The sequence below is a fragment of the Squalius cephalus genome (assembly GCF_949319135.1).
Source record: "Squalius cephalus genome assembly, chromosome: 24".
Lineage (NCBI taxonomy): Eukaryota > Metazoa > Chordata > Actinopteri > Cypriniformes > Leuciscidae > Squalius > Squalius cephalus.
In genome coordinates, this window is record NC_137145.1 from 22,408,921 (window position 1) to 22,430,790 (window position 21,870).

At 40.8% G+C, this 21,870-nt stretch overlaps 1 protein-coding gene across 2 annotated transcripts in view; it reads left to right on the forward strand.

Moving 5' to 3' along the window:
* The window catches only part of sh2d3ca (SH2 domain containing 3Ca), a 56,027-nt gene that overhangs the window by 7,167 nt on the left and 26,990 nt on the right, over positions 1-21,870 (forward strand). Inside the window, exon 3 of one of the 2 annotated variants that reach the window (XM_079861857.1) lies at positions 6,412-6,451. In XM_079861857.1, the coding sequence (XP_079717983.1) occupies positions 6,412-6,451 (40 nt within the window). Of the gene's footprint in view, positions 1-6,411; positions 6,452-13,437; positions 14,031-21,870 lie in introns of those variants that run through there. The other variant, XM_079861858.1, reaches the window with a different exon arrangement.

The following is a 21,870-nucleotide window of genomic DNA, read 5'->3' on the forward strand; positions in this document are numbered from 1 at the left end:
AATATAGTCATATGCATGTGTTCTATTCAGACTATTCAATAGACTATTCCATTCAGAGTTCTATTCAAACTCATATATATTCATGTGTTTCAGACCAGTGTTTCAGTTTACTTCTACTCTGACAAATGTATGTCAATGTGGGTTAGACATGCTATTTGTTTTTTTCCGTTTTCTGCTCAGTGTGGTATCCTGTCTAATATGTGTGGGATCGGGTTTATTATTAAGTTTCACATGAGATGGTTATCTTACCTGGAATTAAGGTAAAGCTGTATTTGCATACGGTCTAGACATGGTGGAAATACTTATTTGGCCATTTCGGCTTCTTAAAATAAGGCTGCAAAAGACGCGAGCGCAACGGTCACACGTCCACATCTAGCTGGTGTTTACATTGAAAAATAAAGTAGCGCTGTCTAATGGAAAAACTTGATTTTCCGGTACAGGATGAGAGCTTATTAATTACAGTTAATTTTTCAGTTACTGTTGTCAGTTTTGTTTCATTTTAGTTTTTCATATATGTTGAAATTTTCTTATTTTATTTCAGTTTACGAAAATGTTTTTTTGACAAATAGTTATAGTCTATAGTTTCACAACCTTGCTACACATCTGTCTAAACCGGAAGCGAATGGCGCAACACATAACAAAAGCACATAGAACCCATTAGTTGCTGTAATTGGAACTGCATACTAGTATAGCCTACTACTCTTACTAGTTCGCCCATAGAAAGATATGATAAAAATAGTAGCCTACGAGTAGTCTAGGTTTCGAATTCAGCAAGTGATTCTGTCTACACCGGATGTGTGGCAAGTCACCCACAGTTAATGCGAGCTTGCTCTCCCAACAACAGGACAAATGGGTCTGGAGTATTCGCTTTGAAGTGTCCAAGGATGCACCGGTGTAGAAACAGTGTTACAGACCAAGTAGCTACCAGTTTCTGTTCGTAAATCTTTGCCGTAAACTCGCCTTAAACAAAATACCCCATTTTGTGAATATTGCTTCCAGCTCCAAGATGTCTTTGCTGCAGCCTGTATCGCGATGACATACTGGATTAAATCCAATATGTAGTGAAGGTAAGGTAAGGGTGTCAGGGACACATTGCGATAAACCTGAGGCCACTGGGCTACAGTGTTACAGTACGACTTTTCAAATCATGCTTGTGTATGAATAAATTAGAACAACATAACTTTAGAAACTTTTCTCATTTGTTTTTCTTGCTGAAAAGTCCTTGATAACGTCGGTAAAATCCTATTTTTGGAGAATGCCACTCTCAATAGACACTCCATGTCCAGTTTTGAGAATGAGTCGAGAATTTGAGTGTCGAAATATCCTGTTCACACAATAGCATCTCAAATACTATCCCTGTCCCAAATGGCACACTTAATGTTGACTCGCGGTCTTGTGGACTTACAATGACAAAGAAAAAAATTGTAGGTTGTCCCATTTGTCATTTTAGGTGTCAGAGGGTCACCCCCTTTGTGGCCGATATACGCCCACGTTGCGCACTTTTCTTCTCGACAGTCAAAGCTGCCGTCGAATCATCCACATTTGTAAAGCTCTTTGGGTGTACAATAGTAGATAATAAAGTGCTATATAAATGCTTCATTCATTCCTTCAACTCTTCACAGATAAATCAGGAAGCTGCACTGTAATGTCAGACGAGAGTAATCCTCGTGTCTGACCACATACCGTGACAGCGTGGTTTTGTGATACAATATATGCTCTCGTTCCTTTGTGAAAGCGGTTCTGGTTCATTGTACATGTACATCAGGATTGATGTCACGCTTGAGATGATCTCATGAGATAGAGGCTGAGAAAAAACATTACCGTGATTCTCCGAGATCTGCTCTGTGCGTATGGACATGCAGTCTAATACAGTTTATCTCAAGGGCCCGTCCTAAACGCCACTGGAAACCATCGTGTTACTTTTTTTTGTATGGTGATAACAAAATGCCAGAATATTGCAACACATTCTCATACCCAATTCGTCACTTTCTGACATTCGTCAATATCCGACGCACAAAGCACCCTTTAGCGTCCATATGAGACGCTTCGGGTTATGGGTAGGTTTAGGCGTCATGTAATTGACGCTTTCGGAAGTTCGTCAACCGACGCACAAAGCACCCTTGGCGTCAATATGAGACGCTTCGGTTATGGGTAGGTTTAGGTCTGTGGTAGGGTTATGCGTCTCATATGGACGCTAAAGGGTGCTTTGTGCGTCGGATATTGACGAATGTCAGAAAGTGACGAAAAAGTGACGATTTGGTTATGAGAATGCGCTGAATATTAGGGATACCAAAAAAAAAAAAATCTTTTACTCACCCTCATGTAGTTCCAAACCTGTATGAATTTCTCTCTTCTGCAGAACACAAAAGAATATTTTCTAAAGAATATGGGTAACCAAACAGTTGATAGACCACATTGACTTCAATAGGGTCCAACAAAGTGTCATCAGCTGTGCTCAAAGGATCTGCCCTTATGTTGTTGAATTTTGGTTATTCAAGAAATTCATAAATAAAAATAATAAAGTAATGCCCTGTCGAAATATGTGGGATATATGGCTTTATTTAAACCGCAAAGGTAAAGCATAAATAAACCCGTGCATCCTCACTCATAGTTACTCTGGAAGCTTCCTCACTCCTCGTTCCTCGCGGTGCCGTTAGAGAATTGAGATGTCCTTCAAGATGGCTGACTTCGATCGGTTTACGGGTCACGGGCTGGAGGACGGAGGAGCGAGGAAACGAAGAAGCATCAATTTAAGTATTGAGAAGCACCCGGTGTTTCAAGAGTGACCCTCATAAATTCACATTAGAGGGCAGCAGAGAGCAACAGGATGAACAGGGATTCAAACGAAAGTTGCTGTTCATTCTTCTCAGCTTGCACAAGGACTTGACAGACTGTAGTCTGGGAACAGACTGAGACATTATTTAATTTACAATTTTAAATTAGGAAACACCCTTTGGGTCTTTTTTTTAAGAAAAAGTTTTTGGTGTTGTTGTCTTGAGTCTTGAGTATGAAGTTGCACAAGGATCTAAGGTGAGATTATCATTGTCAGTATGTTGTGTGTGTCACAGAGTAAATGTCAAAAATTCAACATAGTAATTGTAGTTTCCTCTAAAATGATACTGCCTCTACAAAAAACATAATACTTTTCATAATCTTTCAGTGATTTCATTTAATGTATTTTACTTTTTTGAATTATAATGACAGTAGTGGCTAAATTGCTTGTTATTTTTAGCTTTATATATAGAAGTATTTAGTAAATAGTGAACTTGAAAAAATAATTAGTTAACTTTTTATCACTGTATACTTTGAATTCAACATTGCCTTTACAAAAGTATCCATAGTAGTAATATCAAATGATAATGCTTTGTTACTTTGTTATATATGGCAAAAAAAAATTAAATAATAATAATAATAATAACACAGTATTATTATGGTACCTTGTCTTGTGGAAGCGTTTATGCTACAAAAGCATTGTACCCTGGTTTATTATAATTAGATTGTACTTGGTCATAGCTCTTTTTGAACGACACCTGGTTTGTTGTTTGCAAGCAAGATATTTTTCCTGTCATTTGTGAAAGAGAATAATGATGTGAGGTCAGCCAGCACAGCTGGAGGATGTGAGAAATGTCTTCAGGAAACGTGTTAAGAGTCTTCCTGTGTTTGTATGCAATGTTTTCAAGAGCTTCACCAGTAGCCTATCACTTTACCAGGACAACCACTGATAAAACAGTACAAAAGATCATCTTTCACTAAACGAAGATCATATGCATAGTCTAAATTCAAGATGTCACCTCATAAAATCTTGGTCGTGAGATAGCGTTGAAACTTCTGTTTAACACACACTTGTTTCACCTCTTTGATTGACTTAGCATTAATTCAATGTCTTTTCAGTGTGTTTGGCAGTGGCTTCCACACACTTCTGTGTTTATGAAACTTTTCCCACTTTTCCAACTTTTCTTGCCATGATTTGACAGTGAATTTGCTGTTGCAGATTTATCAAACATCACTCTTCAGATAAGTTTGTTTCCCTTTCAAGGGAACTCGAGCTGCGTCGAGACGCTGTGGGAAGCCTCTGCGTGATTGCGTCATGAAGCACTTATGACATCAGTCCAATGGCGTGACGGAACATCATGTGACGTCATCGACCAGGAAACTATAAAGCACACCTGGAACAAACAGTCACAAGCTTCTGTGTCTTCAGCAAGCGCTCTGTGTGAAACTGTCTCTGTCTATTTATTGTTGTTTGTCCACAAGCATATTATATATCTAGACAGGAGTATAATGGTGAGCAAACAGCTTTTTGGATCGTGTGTTCGTCCCTGCCCTCGCTTATTGCGAGTGGGGACACACGCGATTTATGTGTTGTTTCTTTGGGAGTGGAGCATGCACGATCAGCTCTAGTAAAAGGGGGCTGAAAGTGTTCATTCATAAATTCCCGACGTGTAACATATGCACTATCGAGAGTTTTAGCCCTGCTCCTGTTGGCTTTCTTCTCAAGGGAAGAAAGTCAATAAAGATTCTTTGGCTTGGATCTCGCGTTTGCCGAGGCAGTGCGTAGATTACAGGGATTATAAATTTCAATTGTGGAAAGATTGGGCTTGGCCTCTGAGGGGGCCCAGCTCATAAGTTCAGGTCTCTCAACTGAGGTTGTTGAGACCATCCTCCACTCCAGAGCTCCCTCCACGAGGAAACTCTACACCTTGAAGTGGATATTTTTCACTTCCTGGTGCCGAGAGCACCAGCCGGACCCAGTTATCTGCCCAGTGGTTGCAGTGCTGGAGTTCCTGCAGGAACGGTTCTCCGCAGGTCTATCCCCCTCCACTAAAGGTGTACATGGAGGCCTTAGCTGCTTACCACGTCCCTTTAAGTGGTGTATCCTTGGGGATACACCCTCTAGAAACGTTTCCTTTGTGGCACTGTGACCAGGAGACTAGGAGTATGGCTGCTTCTTAAACATTATCGTCAGGAGTTCCCTTCGATATGTTTGTGATGTGGCGGGATGTTGCCTCGCCGCACACATTAGTGAGGTTTTTGACATTGACCTCGGCTCCACTCCAGGGGCGCAGGTGCTTTTGTCTTAGTGTGCGCAGAGATTTCACACGGACAGACACTTGTTACAATGGCGTCGTGGGTATAGGGTTCCCACTGCGTCTCGACGCAGCTCGAGTTCCCTTGAAAGGGAAGGTCTCGGGTTACGACTGTAACCCTGGTTCCCTGAAGAGGGAATGAGATGCTGCGTCGCCCTGCCATACTTCCTGCATGCCTGTGAGCGACTTGCTTCAGCCTATCAGAAGCTAGTGACTCTTTGTTCCAGGTATGCTTTATAGTTTCCTGGTTGATGACCTCACATGGCGTTCCGCCACGCCATTGGACAATCATGCAGAGGCTTTCCCACAGCATCTCGACTCAGCGTCGCGTTCCCTCTTCAGGGAATCAGGTTTACAGTCGTAACCGAAACGTTCTCTCATGCAAATTTTGTGGTAGTTTTTTTTTTTCTTTTGGTATTATTTTCCTATTTACCAAAAACTCTTTCTGTCATGTACATGTAGGAAAAACTGGGGCTAGTTATCACACTTTTACACCAATGAAAATTCCTCAGGGTTTATTAAAGTCAATTTCTGAAACTTTTGAACATTCAACAAGAAAATGAATTACAACATATCTATTTTGATATATTTTGATATAATGTGTATTATAGGCTGTTTAATTGATTTTTTTTTTAAATTGACAATATAAAAATGAACAAATCAGTAATATATTCCTCTTTCATTCTAAATATTCCACACAACCTGAGACCTGAAAATATCTTGTTAAAAATTATGCTGCTTTTCTCATTTTCAATGTATTTTAATTGGCCCGAAAAGACAGATTTGCCTGTAAAAAAAAAGTAAAAGAATGATTCTGTCATATGCCATTTTAATAAAGTAATATTTCAATTACTGTGGTCAAATGCTCTGTCTCTGCAATTCCTGTTTTTGGTTCAACCTCATTTCATCGTGTCATTGATGTGGCGTGCAGAAGGAGGAACGTGAAGGAACACCCTTTTCACTTCCTTAGGATGTTAAAAAAAGGTCAAGTTCCTCATTGAGTTTTACTAAGCATCTTCTGACATGAAAACAAACGAAACAGGAAGAGTAGAAAAATTGCTTTTTGATGACATCAATCTCAATACAAGTCTCATTCTCTCCCTAAATTCCCTAAGTTTGACCTTGAGGTGGCTTTCAATATTTTTCATTTTTCATGTCAATTTATTTAGCTAGTTTGCAATGTAAGTATCTGTGCATAAAGTGGGATAATCTGCAGTCAGCTTTGCTTTGGTGTTTTATTTTGGAGGTTTATTTTACAAATATGACTAGCTTACAGTTAACTATATTGCGTAATATATAATATGAATAATTTTTCTTTTCACAGACAGCTGGACACCACAGACAACCAAGGAGAATATGTGGAAGTAAGGCTTTTTTTCTTTCTCTTAGCAAGAAGTCACTTGGTAAAGTGTATTAAAATTAGGCTCATCTCTCATCCTTTATAAGTAGGAGCTGGAAAGAATTCTGTTAATATATCTATCTATTACTTCAGTCTGTCTGTTCTTTGAGGCTTCCTCCTGACAACTTGCTGAATATGGTTATTTCATGCTTAATTAGGCAAAATCCCTGTATTAATTAACTAAATGCACCATTTGGAGATGTAGTAAGAAATTCATCTAATGAGTACTTTTGGAATGTGCTGATTTGGTGCAAATTAATGTCCTTCCTGTGCCTGCCCTTATTTACAGTCATTAAGATATTAGATTCTGCATTTAATTGCTGTGTAGTGAACTCTGCTGCCTCTAGATGGAGCTGTAAACTGCTCTTCATCTCCTGAAGCTCTGTGTAAAGGAAGGTTAGGTGTGGCCAGGCCCACATGACCCCCAAGCCTTCAAAACACACATTCTCATTTACACACACGCTGAATAAATTATGTGCACACAAATACTGAAACTTCTTCTTTGTCTGTGACACATGCACACAGTCTAATGGATGGGAATAGTGAGATTTCATTGTGTATTCATTTGAATTCCATTATTTAAAAAAAATCTGGAAAGATGTTTGTCTTTACAGAATATCTTATAAACAGCCAGTCATTAACTATAATGATTAAAAGGTACACAATGCAAATTTTGTGCCAGCAGTTAAAAAACAAAACTGCATGCATTTTGCTGAAGAACATTGTTTTGGTTGTGCTTCGGCTCTGTGTGACTGCGGATGAAATGACCCCTCACAATAGATAATGATTTACAATCAACTCTGTTCGAGAGCAAGTTATCTGTTCAATAAAATACCTTACTCATCTGTTGAGTAATAAAAACACCATCTCCGTGTTGCTTTGACAACATTTCAGATCCCTCAGTTTTCGATATCTCCGAAAAGCCAATCCAATGTTGATTCTTGTTTTATTACGAGCTCAGCCAGCAGACTCTCCTCTATTCGACATTTGTTTAAAACATGTGATTCCCTGGAGGTTGGAGATTTAGCTACTTCATGTCAACCTTTCTTACTCGTTGTTACAACCTCTGCCACTCCCACACTATACACGCGTCAAAGTAGCCTGAGTTTTATTTATTTACGGATATGACGAGACACGCACAGACGAGTGACGCATTTACACAGTTTCCCACGAAAACCATCCAACAGGTCTAAAATATAAACAGTTACAATAGGCTTACCCTAGTGAATCAGGGCAAGACAAAAATACATTTTGGAAGAAGAATTGATGATGTATTGACTCATTATTTAAATGTTGTTATTTTTAAACAAAAAAAGTTACATAGTGTACCTTTAAGTCGCGAAAGCCTTATATACAACTTAACATAATAAAACTTCTTGCTTTTAAAAAAAATAATCTGATCATAGGAGGCACTTGTTTGGGATTTTGACAACACTGGTCATGCAATATGGTTTTGGTTCACTAAAAAGAACCGGCTGAAAAGAGTCATTTGTCAGAGATTGAACTGAGTAGAAGTGGTTTTTGAGTCCCACAGTCATAGTCAGCTATGAGGCCATCAAGGTCTGAAACTCGATACATTTTTCATATTAAAAAATACTATTTAAAGTTCTCATTGCACTGATGACTAGTTAGCAGTTTAAAACTCCTATGAGTGAATGCATGTATAATTCAGTTTAGACAGTTAGCTAAATTGTTTATCATCTGTGGTGTGAAAACGATGGAGAGCGATGTATGTCACTGCGGGATGCTGGCAGAGTGAATAGGGCTTGAAAAGAGAAACGCAATGATCTTCATTATTTTATCTGTAAGAAACGGCTATAAAACAAACAGTATCATAATGACACAAGTACACATATCTGTAGAACAAGTGTGAAATATGCTAAATATCCAAACACTGGCAATGAAAACAGCTATTTTGTTCAGTTTTGTTATTAACCTTTCACAAAGTCATGCTAAAAACATTCATACTGAGCACAGACAAAGTTCTTATTACTTATCCATATAGTAATATCCATACAGTAATAAGTATTGTTGCATGAATAATAAACAAATCAGCCTAAAATAAAGTCCTATCAAAGTGTTATGTAATAAATAAGGTATAATTTAACAAAGTCCTTCCCCCAAAACAGACAGAACAGAGACAGAGAGTAGCAAAAAGATTCTGACAAATTACATTAGTGCATTTGTAGGTTTAATTGTACATTTTATTATACTTTCTTAACACCCCACCCCAAACCATTCTCATTTCCAAACCCTGGTTAAAGCCAAGTGGCAACAAAACAGGACCATAACTGTTTATTGTACAAAAGCAACAAAACATCCTTAAAATCCTTTCCATCCTTTAACCATAATTGCTAGAAACTGCCTAGGTCTAGCATTTTTTTTTTTTTTTTTACCTTCTATAGTTTTATTCATGTTTTTTGTTAGACAACCTATCCATGTTGGTATGCGTCAAATATGACTAGTTTCTACCAAGTGACAGATGAATCTGCGGTAGATTTGTACTAGTTTGATTGGATGCACAGCAGCCTTTCCCTCCATTTCTTGGATGCCTCTCTTCTCCGCCACAATATGAAAGTTTAATGGTGTCTGAGTTAAAATGAGTCTCTGCCCTGAATGTTCACTGTAATGGCAAAAAACAGCTCTTTCAGCTGGAAACAGAGATGAACAACTGGTCTTCGCTCCAGAACAGAGCGTTCCCAGAGGCCCAGACACTTGAGGTGTTCGCGATTGCGTTCTTCCATTCAGCCGTTGATACGCGATGTTTATTTTCTGCTGGGCTGCCGTCTCATTATCTCGGCTGTTCCTAGATCTCGCACCTTTCCCAGCACCTTAGGATTGAACTCCTAACCTTTCTGCTTGCCGCTAACACCAATTTGCAGTTTCCTCTCAATAATTGTATCACTGAAAATTCTACTGAAAGATACCAAAGCTGATCTCTCGTAACAGCACTACAGTAGTTTGTACCACAGTGTTTTTATGGTACTCCCAAAGCAATACCAAGACTCTACTTTGATACTTGTCCAAAAACAAAAAATCATAGCTAGTATCTAGTAGCATGGTATTGCCATTGTACTATGTCCACCAAATCATATTAGGTCATTTTTGTTACATGAACTGATATTTGTACTTAAAGGCCCACTGAAGTGCTTTGAAATGCACTGCATTATTCAATGTGTTGACGTAATTTCCACTGAAACAGGAAGACAGGGCGGACATATCAAACAGCTCCTCCCCTTTTTTTAAAACTAGCGTTTAGTTTATATCACAGCTCGACCAGAGCCGTTGAGCTCGGTGAAGCCGCTGTTTCTTTAATCTCTAACCGTTTCTCCTACAAATCTCCCTTAAAATACAGCATTCTGTGCAGAATTCAAATGTGTCCGATACGTTTTGAGGTCTGCGCCGACTTGTGCATATGATCCGCTCTGTGCTATTGTGTCTCTTGACCAACCAGACCAAACCAGACTTCATTCGCCCCAATGAAAAGCATACTTACTCTGTCTGACTCGTTCCCTATCCCCTATATAGTGCACTGTGGACTATTCACTATTTACCTTGTAGAAAATAGTAATAGTGTGAACAAGTGACCGATTTCAGCCGCAGCTTCAGCGTCTATTTATAGTGTATGGGGCGGGGCTTCAGATTCTCGAGAGCATTTGATTGGACAGAAAATCTGATGAGAAGCTGAAATGCAGGGTGATGTCATCAAAATCATTGATCCATATTAGCAGAAGTGAGAGACTACGTTTTGAATGTTTAAATGCGAATTGTGTCATTGTTTTGGAGCACACTAGCTTATAGATAACCTTAAGGCTAACATATTCATACTAAAAGCCAAAACATTTTTTCTTTATTTCATGGGGACTTTAAAAATAGTTAATTTGGACACAACAAGTAGTAAGGATAGCAATTGTGGTGATGTTCCATGGAAATGCTGTGGGATGGGAGATTGCTTAGGCATTGCTCGTGGTTGCTCTAGATGTCTTTTTTTACTGGTCAAAAGAGGCCAATCCCTGTTCTCTGTGATATTTTGGATGCAAGTTATGTCTCAGGTCCCTCTTTCAATGTGTTTTGTGTGTTTTTATTGTGCACCAGGCAAAGATCATCATTTAGATTGCTAAAGCCATCTCCTCAACAAGCTGCATGATTTGTGCTCTCATGGTTAGGGGTTTTAAAAATGGCAATAGTAATAGTGATGCATAAGAAGAACGAGACATGGAGAGGTGAACAGTAAGTGAAGAAAGACTATGAATTGAGAAAGACAAATGTAAACTCAGCTGGTGAAAGATGGAGGTTGTGATATCCCTTTTTTTCCACTCCCTCCTTTTTTTCAGCATGGAAATACATAGGACAGCCAGTTATTCCATTTAAATCAAATCACTATACACAGCTCTGCATTGATTATTCTGTAAATTGACTAGACCTCACACACTAACATGCCTCTCATGGTCTTCTATTACTGCTACAGATCAAACCAAATGACCAAACTGCTTGATCAGCAAAAGCAGTGCCGACTTGGGCAGGAGCCATTGCATGGCAACTACAATACCCAGAATTCCAAGGGGGGCCGAGCTCATTAATGTTAATGGGAAGGGGGAGGTGAGGCGTTCGGGCCCTGTAGGCAGATGGAGGGAGAGACAAACCCCCTCCACCTCCTCATTACCAGTTCCCTCACAGAGTCTAGCTCCTCTCCATTGTACCACTGCACCCTGCCTCCAGGACACTCACTGTGTAATTAATATTTAACTGAGAGAGAGATTGAATGAAAGATTGAGGAGGGGTTGTGAAGAAAAAATCCATGATCAGCATAGATACACACAACAGCGTGATACCGAAAACAAGAAACAGAGAGGGAGCTCAGAAAGTAGAGATCTGGGACCGAGAGGAAGGCAAGAAAAACCGAGTTCTCTTTATCATCACAACTGTTTCTCCTAGACATGACACATGTTATTTCTCCTATAGCAATGAGATTAAATCAAATTTTGCTAAATGCGGCTTTTCAGATGTTATCTGTTATCTGTTCTTTTATCTCAAATACTGCTCGGCCAAGGTCATGGTTTCAATGGGATGGAATTGGAAGAATAATGACTGTTTTCAAACATTTCCCTCCATCTGCCATTGGTTAAACAAACAGGTAGTCCCGCCCCAATCTCACACCATTGCTGTGCTGTTCTGGTCAGGACACTCAAATAAGTACAGCAATGCTCTGATACCACAAAGCCACTGGGAAATCAAGCTACAAAAAGTCAATTTAGGCAGTAATTTCATCTCTCACAAAAATCTGTCTGTGGTTGCCATATGTTTGTCGCCATGTGTGTGTCATGTGAGACTCCTCATCATATCTGTGGAAATAGCATGAAATCCTTTTTTCATTGCATGATCTCATGAGACAAACGCACACCATAACATATTTAACCCACACAATGGATTACACCTCTATCTTTTACACTTTAAGCGCTTCAACTTGACATTCATTCTCCTTTTGTCTTAGGCTGATGAGCGTTCAACATGAAATTAACATGTTCTGAGTGGATTATCTGCAAATGCACAATAGCATCAGTGAGATTTCTTTGCAGAATGGGTTTCGTCTAATTAAATCTTTTGTTTTTTCATTGTGTGACTTCCCTAGTTGATACTGTAAGCATCACTGCTTAGTAAGCTTGTTATAGAACCAAATTTATAGACTCAAAATACTGATGTGATCCTTACAGACATATTGCGTGTCCAGCAGGTGTGTCATCCTGCTCCTTGAGGGCCACTATCCTGCACAATTTAAATCCTAATTAAACACATCTGAACCAGCTAATCAAGGTCTTTAGTATTACTACAAACTTACAGGCAATTGTTTTGCAGCAAGCTGGAACCAAACTCTGCAGGACATTGGCTCTCCAGGAACAGGATTGGACTCCCCTGATTTAATGGGATAGTTTACCCAAGAATGATCATTTGTTCACCCTAATATAATTCTGTACTCGTATGACTTACTTTCTTCCATGGAACACAAAAGGAGAAGTTTTGAATAATGTCCAGACTGCTCTATATATAATTCTATAATTCTAGTCAATTTCAACTTGTACTGTATATTGTATTCCACATCTTCTGAAGCAATAGGATTTCTTGTGACAAACAGACTGAAATTGCAGTCATTTTTCACCAATATTCTTCCTCCACCACTGTAGCTCTCTAATCTCATTTGCACGTATTCTAACTTGACATGGCATGTTTGGTTACAAGACATGCAAGATCCATTGCCACAAGTCTTAATACGCAAAGTTTGAATATGCAGAAGCACAAATAATATTTGAGAGCTATTACAGAGGGAACGATTATCTTGTGAATAACTAATTAACTTTCAGCCTATTCCTGTTTGGCAAATGACAGTCTTTCCTTTTTTTTGGATGAAATATTCCTTTAAGGATGCTGCTGTCAAAGCTTTCAGTTGGTTGCCATAGCAAGGCGTCCATTTTGATGTCACAATAGTCCCTAGGGAGCAAACGCCCCACCCTAGACTGCTGTGCCAGAGTCAGACTCATTTTATCTGGAGTAAGTATGTGTGCGTGGGTAGTGTCCAATAGGGAATATTCAAAGACTGAGGCTCATTAGCAGGTTTTTACTACGTTCCTAGAAAACATCATTTTATTTCCAAGCACAACTCAGATTTTAAATAGATCCTGCATGCCCAGACTTACAACATCCACTCCTGTTTTTTGTAGTATTATTTATTTTTTTAACTTGTACACAAACAGTCATGTGTGCCTGGATTTAACTATTTTCTCTGTTTTTGCGATTCAGTGGGTGTGGAAGAGTGTATGTGCATGAGGGTGAGTGTCTATAGACTGACTGCCCCCCTCCTGCTTTTCTTTTGCAGTCTTTCAAACCGGAATAAAAGGGAAAATTCCTTTGAGTAGGTGCTGAATGCGTGCGCCACATACCTCTCTCTCTCTTTCTCTTTCTCTCTCTCTCTCTCTCTCTCTCTCTCTCTCTCTCTCTCTCTCTCTCTCTCTCTCTCTCTCTCTGTCTCTCTCCCCCCAGCATTGTTTGGAGGCCTGGAGGAGGGGGTGGGTGGGGTCTCAGTGCCTGCAAGCATCTCTCTCTTTCTACATCCCTCTCTCTCCCCCTCTTTCCCTCCCCCCTCCCGCTGCTTTCATCCAAGAGCGATGAGGTAATCCCTGCCAGCGCTGTGAAGCATAGCAAGCGCTAGAGTGAGAGTAAGAGGCAGTGGAACTGAGTGGGAGAGATACATTGAAAGTCAGAGAGGGAGAGAGAGAGATCGAGACATTGAGAAGGGAGAGAGAGGAAGCCGGTGCAGATCTGGGATGACGCTGGCTCCAGTGGAACAGCGATAGCACTGATCAGTTGCGGCAGTGGCTTGAGCGCGGGGTGAACGCTAGGAGACAGGGCATGACCCAGGGCTTCTAGTGGACTCCAGGGGTGGACGAGCTGAAGAGAGGAGGACCGGAGCCATGACGGAGAGATGCAGCCTGTGGAGTGCCCTGTCAGCGGCTGCCTGCTGCTTCTACAGGGGCTCCTTCATGCAGGTGCAGGTGAGAGGGGGGCACCCCCTGAATGCTTGTGTGTGTGAGCATGCAGCCACAGAGTATGTACATGTATATGCTGTGTGATGCGTGAGAAAAGGTGTGGATCTGGATTACATCATCTCTAAATGTGCCATGAGGAGTTCCTGCATGAGAAGTAGAGGAAGATGCATGTCACATTTCCAGTGTGTAGTGGTGTATGTAAGCATACATATTGATTGCTCAGTTCAGGGCATCTGCTTGCAGGGAAGGGTGCCCCTCAGGGCTATGTGTTTGGCCCGTTACAATTGTGCAAAACCAACAACTGTGTCATTCCACCAGCCTGGGCTATGATATCACTGCACTGTGTGTGTGTGTGTGTGTGTGTGTGTGTGTGTGTGTGTGTGTGTGTGTGTGTGTGTGTGTGTGTGTGTGTATGTGAGTCGATGTGCCGACTGGGCTCAGCTCACTTTGGCTCAGCTGTAACACTAGTGCTGATGATGCACAGTTAGATGAGCGGGCAGGCAGGGCTCTGTTGTCACCCTGCGGTTATGTAGTGGATTGTAATGGGGCTCAGGAAAGAGGAGAATGCATCAAAGTAGCTCTGGAGGTCATGCTTTTTATATCTGAAAGCAAAGATATATTGTTTCATGCAAGGCTCAGAATACAAAAAAAAAAAACAACCTCTGAGTTACTCTGTCGAGGTCTGATACATGATCTCAGAACAACATAGGATTTCAGTGGGAAGGCTGGGAAAGGGGAATGGGTGTCGTCTAATTGTCCTCTATTTCAGCCAACTTGGACTGGATAACAACAGTACAATTTTGGCTCTGAGTTTGGGTGGTGCACTAAGCTCTATAAAAAGAAGGACAATACTTGTTTGCCTCATTTACTTTTCTCACCCTCTCTGTTTGTTTTTCCTGTTGCTTTTAAAAGCTAAACAGAGGGCGTTTAAGGTGATGAAATTATAGTGTTTTGCACTCCAGAGTGCCAGTGACGCTGTCTTACTATAAATGCACAGCTAGGTGCAGATGGTAAAAATATGTCCCTAAAAACAACATGTTTACAGTGCATTTTAGCATAAGTTATAGACAATTTACAGATCCCACATTCTAGCCCTAAAGGTACAGTTACTTAACCCTTACCACAATGTTCTATATAAATGTTATACTTTCAGTATAATCAGATTATTTTTTTATTTTTTTCAACATTGTACAGGAAAAACTCTTTGCTAGTATGTATACAGCACAAACTTAGAGCAAGCCATATACACACAGTATAAGCACACCTCACAGTTATGACAATTTGGCATTTACTAAGAACAAAATAAAAATACTCAAATCCATGTAGGGGCCAAAGAGGTCCATAGACTGTCTGAAATGATGTATATGTTCATCTCATTGGCCACCTGAGCTCAGAGCGCACCAGGAGGAGATGGTGGTGTCTCAGCTGTAGATTGATAATAGTCATTCTGAGTTGATTTTCACATGCAGAAAAACAGACAGTGAAGAGTTTCTTTGTTTTTGCTTTACAGTTTATGGAATTGTCAGGGTAGTGGTTTAGGTAGATATTTTGGATAGCTTGGCCCCAAGTAACTCAAGCCCTATCCTTATATTTCTAAACTTAATTCTAAACCAGCCATAAGACTTTGCTTGCAATTTGTCCAAAAATGTCTTGCCTTATCCTTGGACTTGGGTTTGAGTCCCAGTTTGGACCCAGAGATCTAGTGTGCAGTTCTCCCAGTGATCTCAGATGTGTCCCTGCATCAACCACATTACCAGTAAAGATGGTGCGGTCTTGATTTAAATTGGGCTAGGGTACTGCGTGTTTATCAGGGACAGCATCAACCCTAAATCCCCCATCTGTCTCTTGCAGTTGCACTTTGATTGTTTCATCTTAATCCCCCTATTCTCTGCCGGCTGGCAGCTCGACCATCCTTTCGCCTGCGACCCCACTTGCATATGTGGTGATGCCAGTTTTAACCCCAGGGGTCGGGAACCACATTCCCACTGGCGGTCTGAAACGAATACCCTGTTACCATTAACACAGATTCCAGACACATTAAGTCTAGTGTAATTGTCTGCTTTGGTGGGTTGTTGCTCTAATCTGGTGCGTGATTCAGTTGCATAGATTCCTCCTCAACCTCTCTACCTTCCAGCCATTACAAAAAAAAACAATAATTTAATATTCAAATATTCAGGGGTATGACTGTCCCTCTCCCCTCTTTCTTTCTTTCTTTCTTGTCTTTTTCTTATGTTTTCCTTTCTATCCTCTCCAAATCCTCTCTGGTGCCGGTGTCTCTTCCCCAGGGCTGCGGCGGCTTAGCAGCTGTTAAACAGAAAAGTTCAAGAGTAAATCTCCCTGTTACTGAATGTGAGGATAACCTAATTACGCAGGGCTGTTTTCTCTCCTAATGAACGCCACGCGGATTTGGAGTGCCAGGATTTTTATATACCTCCCCCTAAACTATTTCTGTACCAATTTCTTCTCATCCCTTTGATAATGTGGCTGAACTAGAAGTCCCTCAGAGACGGGATTAGTCTTCATTCATATTGTGTATACTTCTCAGACTAATGATGTTTGTTCTGCTTTGCTTATCACACAAATTAAGATGCTGAAGTTGTCAAAAATGCTAAATTAGTCACAGGCCATCTGTGCAAAAGTTGGATGTGTTTGTGAATCACACTGCCCCAACAAATGCCAACAATTCAACCATTCTAAAAACCTTCCTACATACTTGCTCCAACACACCTATCTGTAAGTTTCTAAAAATCCTGAAGACCTTGATTAGCTGGTTCATCTGTGTTTAATGTGGGTTGGAGCTAAACTCTAAAGGAAGGTGGTCCTCCAGAATAAGGTTTAGACACCCCTCACCAACAAGATTATCAAATAGATCCAACAAATCCTATCAACTTTATCATTTTAACTCTAACTTTAACTTATAAATATAACTTTAAAATCCAATAATGTATTGTAATGTGAACTAGCCTCCGGTGATCCTCTAAATTTGACAGGTTAGTGATATGGATGGTTTAAAGCAATGGCTTTTAGCCCTGGTTCTGGTTTAGCCCCAACAGTACACATTTTATGTCTCTCTTATCTGAAACACCCATTTCAGGTCTTGGAGTCTCTACCAATGAGCTGATGAGTTGATCCAGGTGTGTTTAATCAGGGAAACATTCAAAATGTGCAGGGTTGTGGTGCTCCAGGACAAGGGTTGGGAAACACTGGTTTATTTGATGTGACATTTGATTGCTTAAGCAAAGACTATGTTCTCCTTTATCTTGAAATATGATTAAATACACAGAAAATTGTTGGCAAAGAAATCCATGTGGTGAAATGAGATGTGGTTGAGTCCTATAAGTGCACTATATCTAAGAAACTATGAGCTGGTTTTGTGCTTGTTTTTTTATTTATTTTTTATTTACGTGTTAGTGGAATGGAAGTGGAATTAATGAGATATGTTTATTCTATTATCTGGACAGAGATCAGAGGGAGTTTTTTTCATGGCCAGCCATCAGAAGTCTTTAATGCTTCCGTCCCTTTAAGAGAGTGTTGAGATCACAAAGAGCCGAAGAGACCCTTTCAGCTCATCTCTGTGCAGGTTTCACCATGTCTCTCTTCTATCCCTTCCTCGACTCATCCTCTCCACTGCTTTAATATCCAAGACAATCACATTGCAAATCCAATAGGTCAGTGCAATTGGTTGTTATCACTGAACAAGTAGTGTCTCTGTCTTAGGCATCCACAATCAGATACTTCAGTGACAGTGGATTATCAACACCACCAGGAATTCATTTCCTCTGAAGTTAAAGAAAAGCCAGTATCATGAAAGAGATGTCCTAAAGTTTCAGTCCATCAAAGGATCTGTTGAGCAGGTGGGACCAAAGGAAAGTGGGTTGGGAAGTGGTGTAGGCTGGAGTCAGGTCTCTTTTGTATGTCCACTTGACCTTTATCCTGGTTTGACCTTAGGGGCAATAGACAGGCGCATACCCCTTTCCAGTTCACTGATAAAAGGATGAATGCATGATAATGCATGTATATGAGAGGGATCTTCAGGAGACATCACAAGAAATATGCTCTCTCTTTTAAACTTCATTAGACAGAAGGGGGCCTTGTCATTACTTGTTTTGGTCACAAAACAAGGAACCACTTCAAGGCTATCAGTGGGGTCGGAGAGAGGTAGAATCAGTCATGCATGTAGAATACACTTGATCAGTGAAGGAAGTTTAAGACATAGCTTGTCCTTTTGAACTTCTTCTTTTTTTTTTTTTGCCTTGTTATTCTAAAATGGTGTTCTGTAAATGGCCTTATCTAGTGTTGAAAATATGTCCAGTACGTGACTTGGCATCATGGCTTATCAGTGAGTAGTGTTTAGTGCAAATAACCCTTGGTATTTATAGTTTTGTGTGAGCTGATGTTATATCCATTCACGCTGTTGATATGGTATTTGAAAAATCATGGACATTTGTGTCAGGCATACATGAAACCGGGCTTGTTTATCTTTCTGTGTTTGACCAGTTCAAGCAGGGACCATGCATTTCCTATCTCTGTGACATTTGAGTACTAGCGACTTGTTGGACTCACAGTCGCTCCATCAGGACTCCAACCTGCCCCTGTATGCATCATTGCATTACCATAGCACCCATCACTTTAGTTGAGACACTACTGTGAATTACCGTTGACAGCAGAGGATTGTGCCATGCTTGGTAACACAGTACAACAGAACAATCATAAAAATGCATTTTATTGTCTGAGATTGAAGTGATACCACCCACCACACAGCAACCAAATCACCCTAAATGACAAATTGATGAGAAGGAAAGATTAGACAGTTAATTGCTGTAAATGAATTCAATTCCATTCCAGCAGCACCATGTCAAAGTGTGGTGATAACTAAATTGAAATCTTTTAAGCTTCTTTAGACTGTTGTGTTGTCTGGATTGGATTAGTTATAGACTTGTGTAGAGCATGTAATCTTCAGTTTTGCATTGTATGTTAAATTGAATTAACCCAGTTTTGCTGGTAATGCGCGAGGCAGGGTCTCTAGTTATATTCACTGGCACATATTGGTGCAGGTCCTCTATGAGAAGCATTATGAGGAAGAGAACTGCACGTTTTTGAACGTCCAGAAGAGTGGATTTGTCCTCTGCGATCTGGAAGATCCTGGAAAGAATCACGTTCATATGTCTCTGCAGCAACTACAGAAAAACAATGACATCATGTACAGGGTGGAGAACGAGAGCGAGAGAACAGAGACATTGACATCACAGAGGGATATTGCTGGCTAATACCTAGTGTGTGAAGTATGGTTTCGCACATGTTGAGAACGGTTAGTGTATGTCCAGTTGGGTTAACTAAGTGGCACCAAACACACACGCAAGCAGTCTGGTGTGTGTTTATCTGTGTAAGGGAGCTCCCCAGCACTCTCCATCTTTACTCAGCTCCCCCAACTCCAGGAGGAGTGCATCATCTGCAGTGTCGCCATGGTGACAGCCTCACGCTCCAGGACAACCCCACCCCCGTATCCCAACCCCCATCAGAGACGCACTGATTAGGTTGCTCCAGTCACCGTGTGGCTGCGTGTAAATGTGTGTGTAATGAATGTGTGAACACCGTTAAGCCTGCTGGTGCAGACATTAGCGTGTGTGCGCGTGGGTTTGTGCACACCTGAGCTGCATGAACAAAGCCCTGGGCTCCACACTTTCCCATTATAAACTCCCATTAGCACTTCATTCTAGTGTATGTCTGAAGTATCATTATGCTGGGACAGTTTAACAGTGTACCGCTACAATGCAACCTTAGCTGTGAGGTCACGGGCCACCCGCCAACAAATGCCCCTCCCCAGCTGCACATGAATGAAAGTGAGATCTCAGCACTCCACCACCGTTTACTCTGCCAGCCAATGGCACGCTCTGCTGCGGCGCTCTCCGGAAGAGATGACATCATCTCCAGCCAATCGTAGCGTAGCTCAAGGGCTGACTGCTGCAGGCTCAACAATGCGATGAGATGTACAGAGAGAGTGTCTCACTGAGGTGAGATAGAGAGAAAGAGGCAGAAATGCAAGGAAGCATGTTGCGATATCCTTTCGCTCAGTGCAAACACCAGATATGATGTTGAAACGACATCAAACGCATTCTGGGTGCTATCAGGGGCAGGTGACAGAAGGGCAGGAGTGTGTGTCTGTGTGTGTGTGTATGACAGTGATATCTCTCTGTGACCTGCCAGCCGGCATTACGAGGCAGATCTTCTTGTCAATGTGTGTGTATGTGCATCCCTACTGGGACGATACGACTACTTGCCCAGGGGTTGCTGACCACACTGATTGTCTGTATGTTCAATACGCAATGGATTTTAACATTCAGTAAACACTTCATAACCTAAGCCATAGCGGCTACATTTACATGTGCTTATGTGACAAGGAATAAAAACAGACCTCGCCTTTTTATCGTGCTCTTTCTCTCTCTAGGCCTGAAACACATTAGCCAATGTTTAGTGTGTTGTCCAGTGGTTGTTGATGCTCTTTCTTGGAAACTCTAATTGACATTTAATTGTTTCAATGCTAAAAGTTGCTGTTAGTGTGAATGGTGCTTTAAAGTGTGTTTTTTGCATTACTTCGGCTTGTAACAAACCTCAGTATTTAGGGTATTTACCTTCAATTTTCAATGCTGTGGAACTAAATGAGTTATTTGGGTAATCCGCTAAGTCCACAAATTAGTTAATCTAAAGAGAAAACTGAACACAGAAACAGACAATTTATGACAATGCTAGCTCTAGCATCCCTTTTGGCAGTGCTGAGATTAAAATTTGTATTTGTGTTGGATTTATTAACATTCTGACACATTTTGTAACACAACAGTGTGTGAAATTGAGCTTGCATTCACACATCCCTTTTCTTTTTCTAAATAATGTAATGATCAGATATGTCAGCACATCAATAGGTCATCACTATTTGTATAGGAGTTTGTATAATGTGTGTGTAGGGACAGTTTTGACACATCAGTGACAGCTACGCTTCCCCTTGCCCTGATGTCCTTCTGAAGGCTGATGTGTGTGTATTGATCAGAGAAAGTGATGAGCATGTGTATGCATCACGTCGTTACTCACTTGATAGTCATCACTGAAAAAGATGTGCTGAGGCACACTCTTACACAGGCTACGATCACACATGCAGTTTAATGTGGCCCAATTATCCTAGAGTTTGGATGATAGTGTGAAAAACAGAAATCAATGACATTTGACATTTTCAGTTCTAATCTGGGCCACTTGCATTGCAGTGTGTCATCATTGTGAAAAGTTCGGTTGTAATTCGTGCGATTTGACATTTAGAGGAGTACTCCACCTGAAAATAATTTCCCTTTATTTTTTTAATCAATAAAACTCACACACTGGCAGTTTTTCCCCTATAGTTTTCCTTATGAGGAAATTTAAAGCAGCATAATTTAGAGTTTATTTATGGAAATAATGTTGCCGACTGATGCTAGAAGCCATGGTTTTTAGGTTCCATGTTAGCGCACCCACCTCCCATGCCGGACACACCAAATCCCGCTCGGAGCGAGGCAAGTATAACGGGAGGGGTTATATTGGTGCCGTGACCCGGATGGGAGTGAGGTTTATGGGGGTGAGTGTAACGGAGGCCAGCTAGTAAAGAGCTGTGCGGGTAAACCTCACTCCCTTGGCCTCAAGATGCAAGCTAGCGACTGACACTAGAGGCTGCGAATCCCGCAGAATCCCGATGCCTGTTTGAATCCCGCTTGGAGTGGGGCGAGTAGAACCGGAGAGTGTTTTCAGTGTTTTGTGTGCCAGGTAGGAAAGTGTTGCATGTCCGGACTAGTGTTTGTTATGGGCCACATTTAAAAGCTAATGTGAG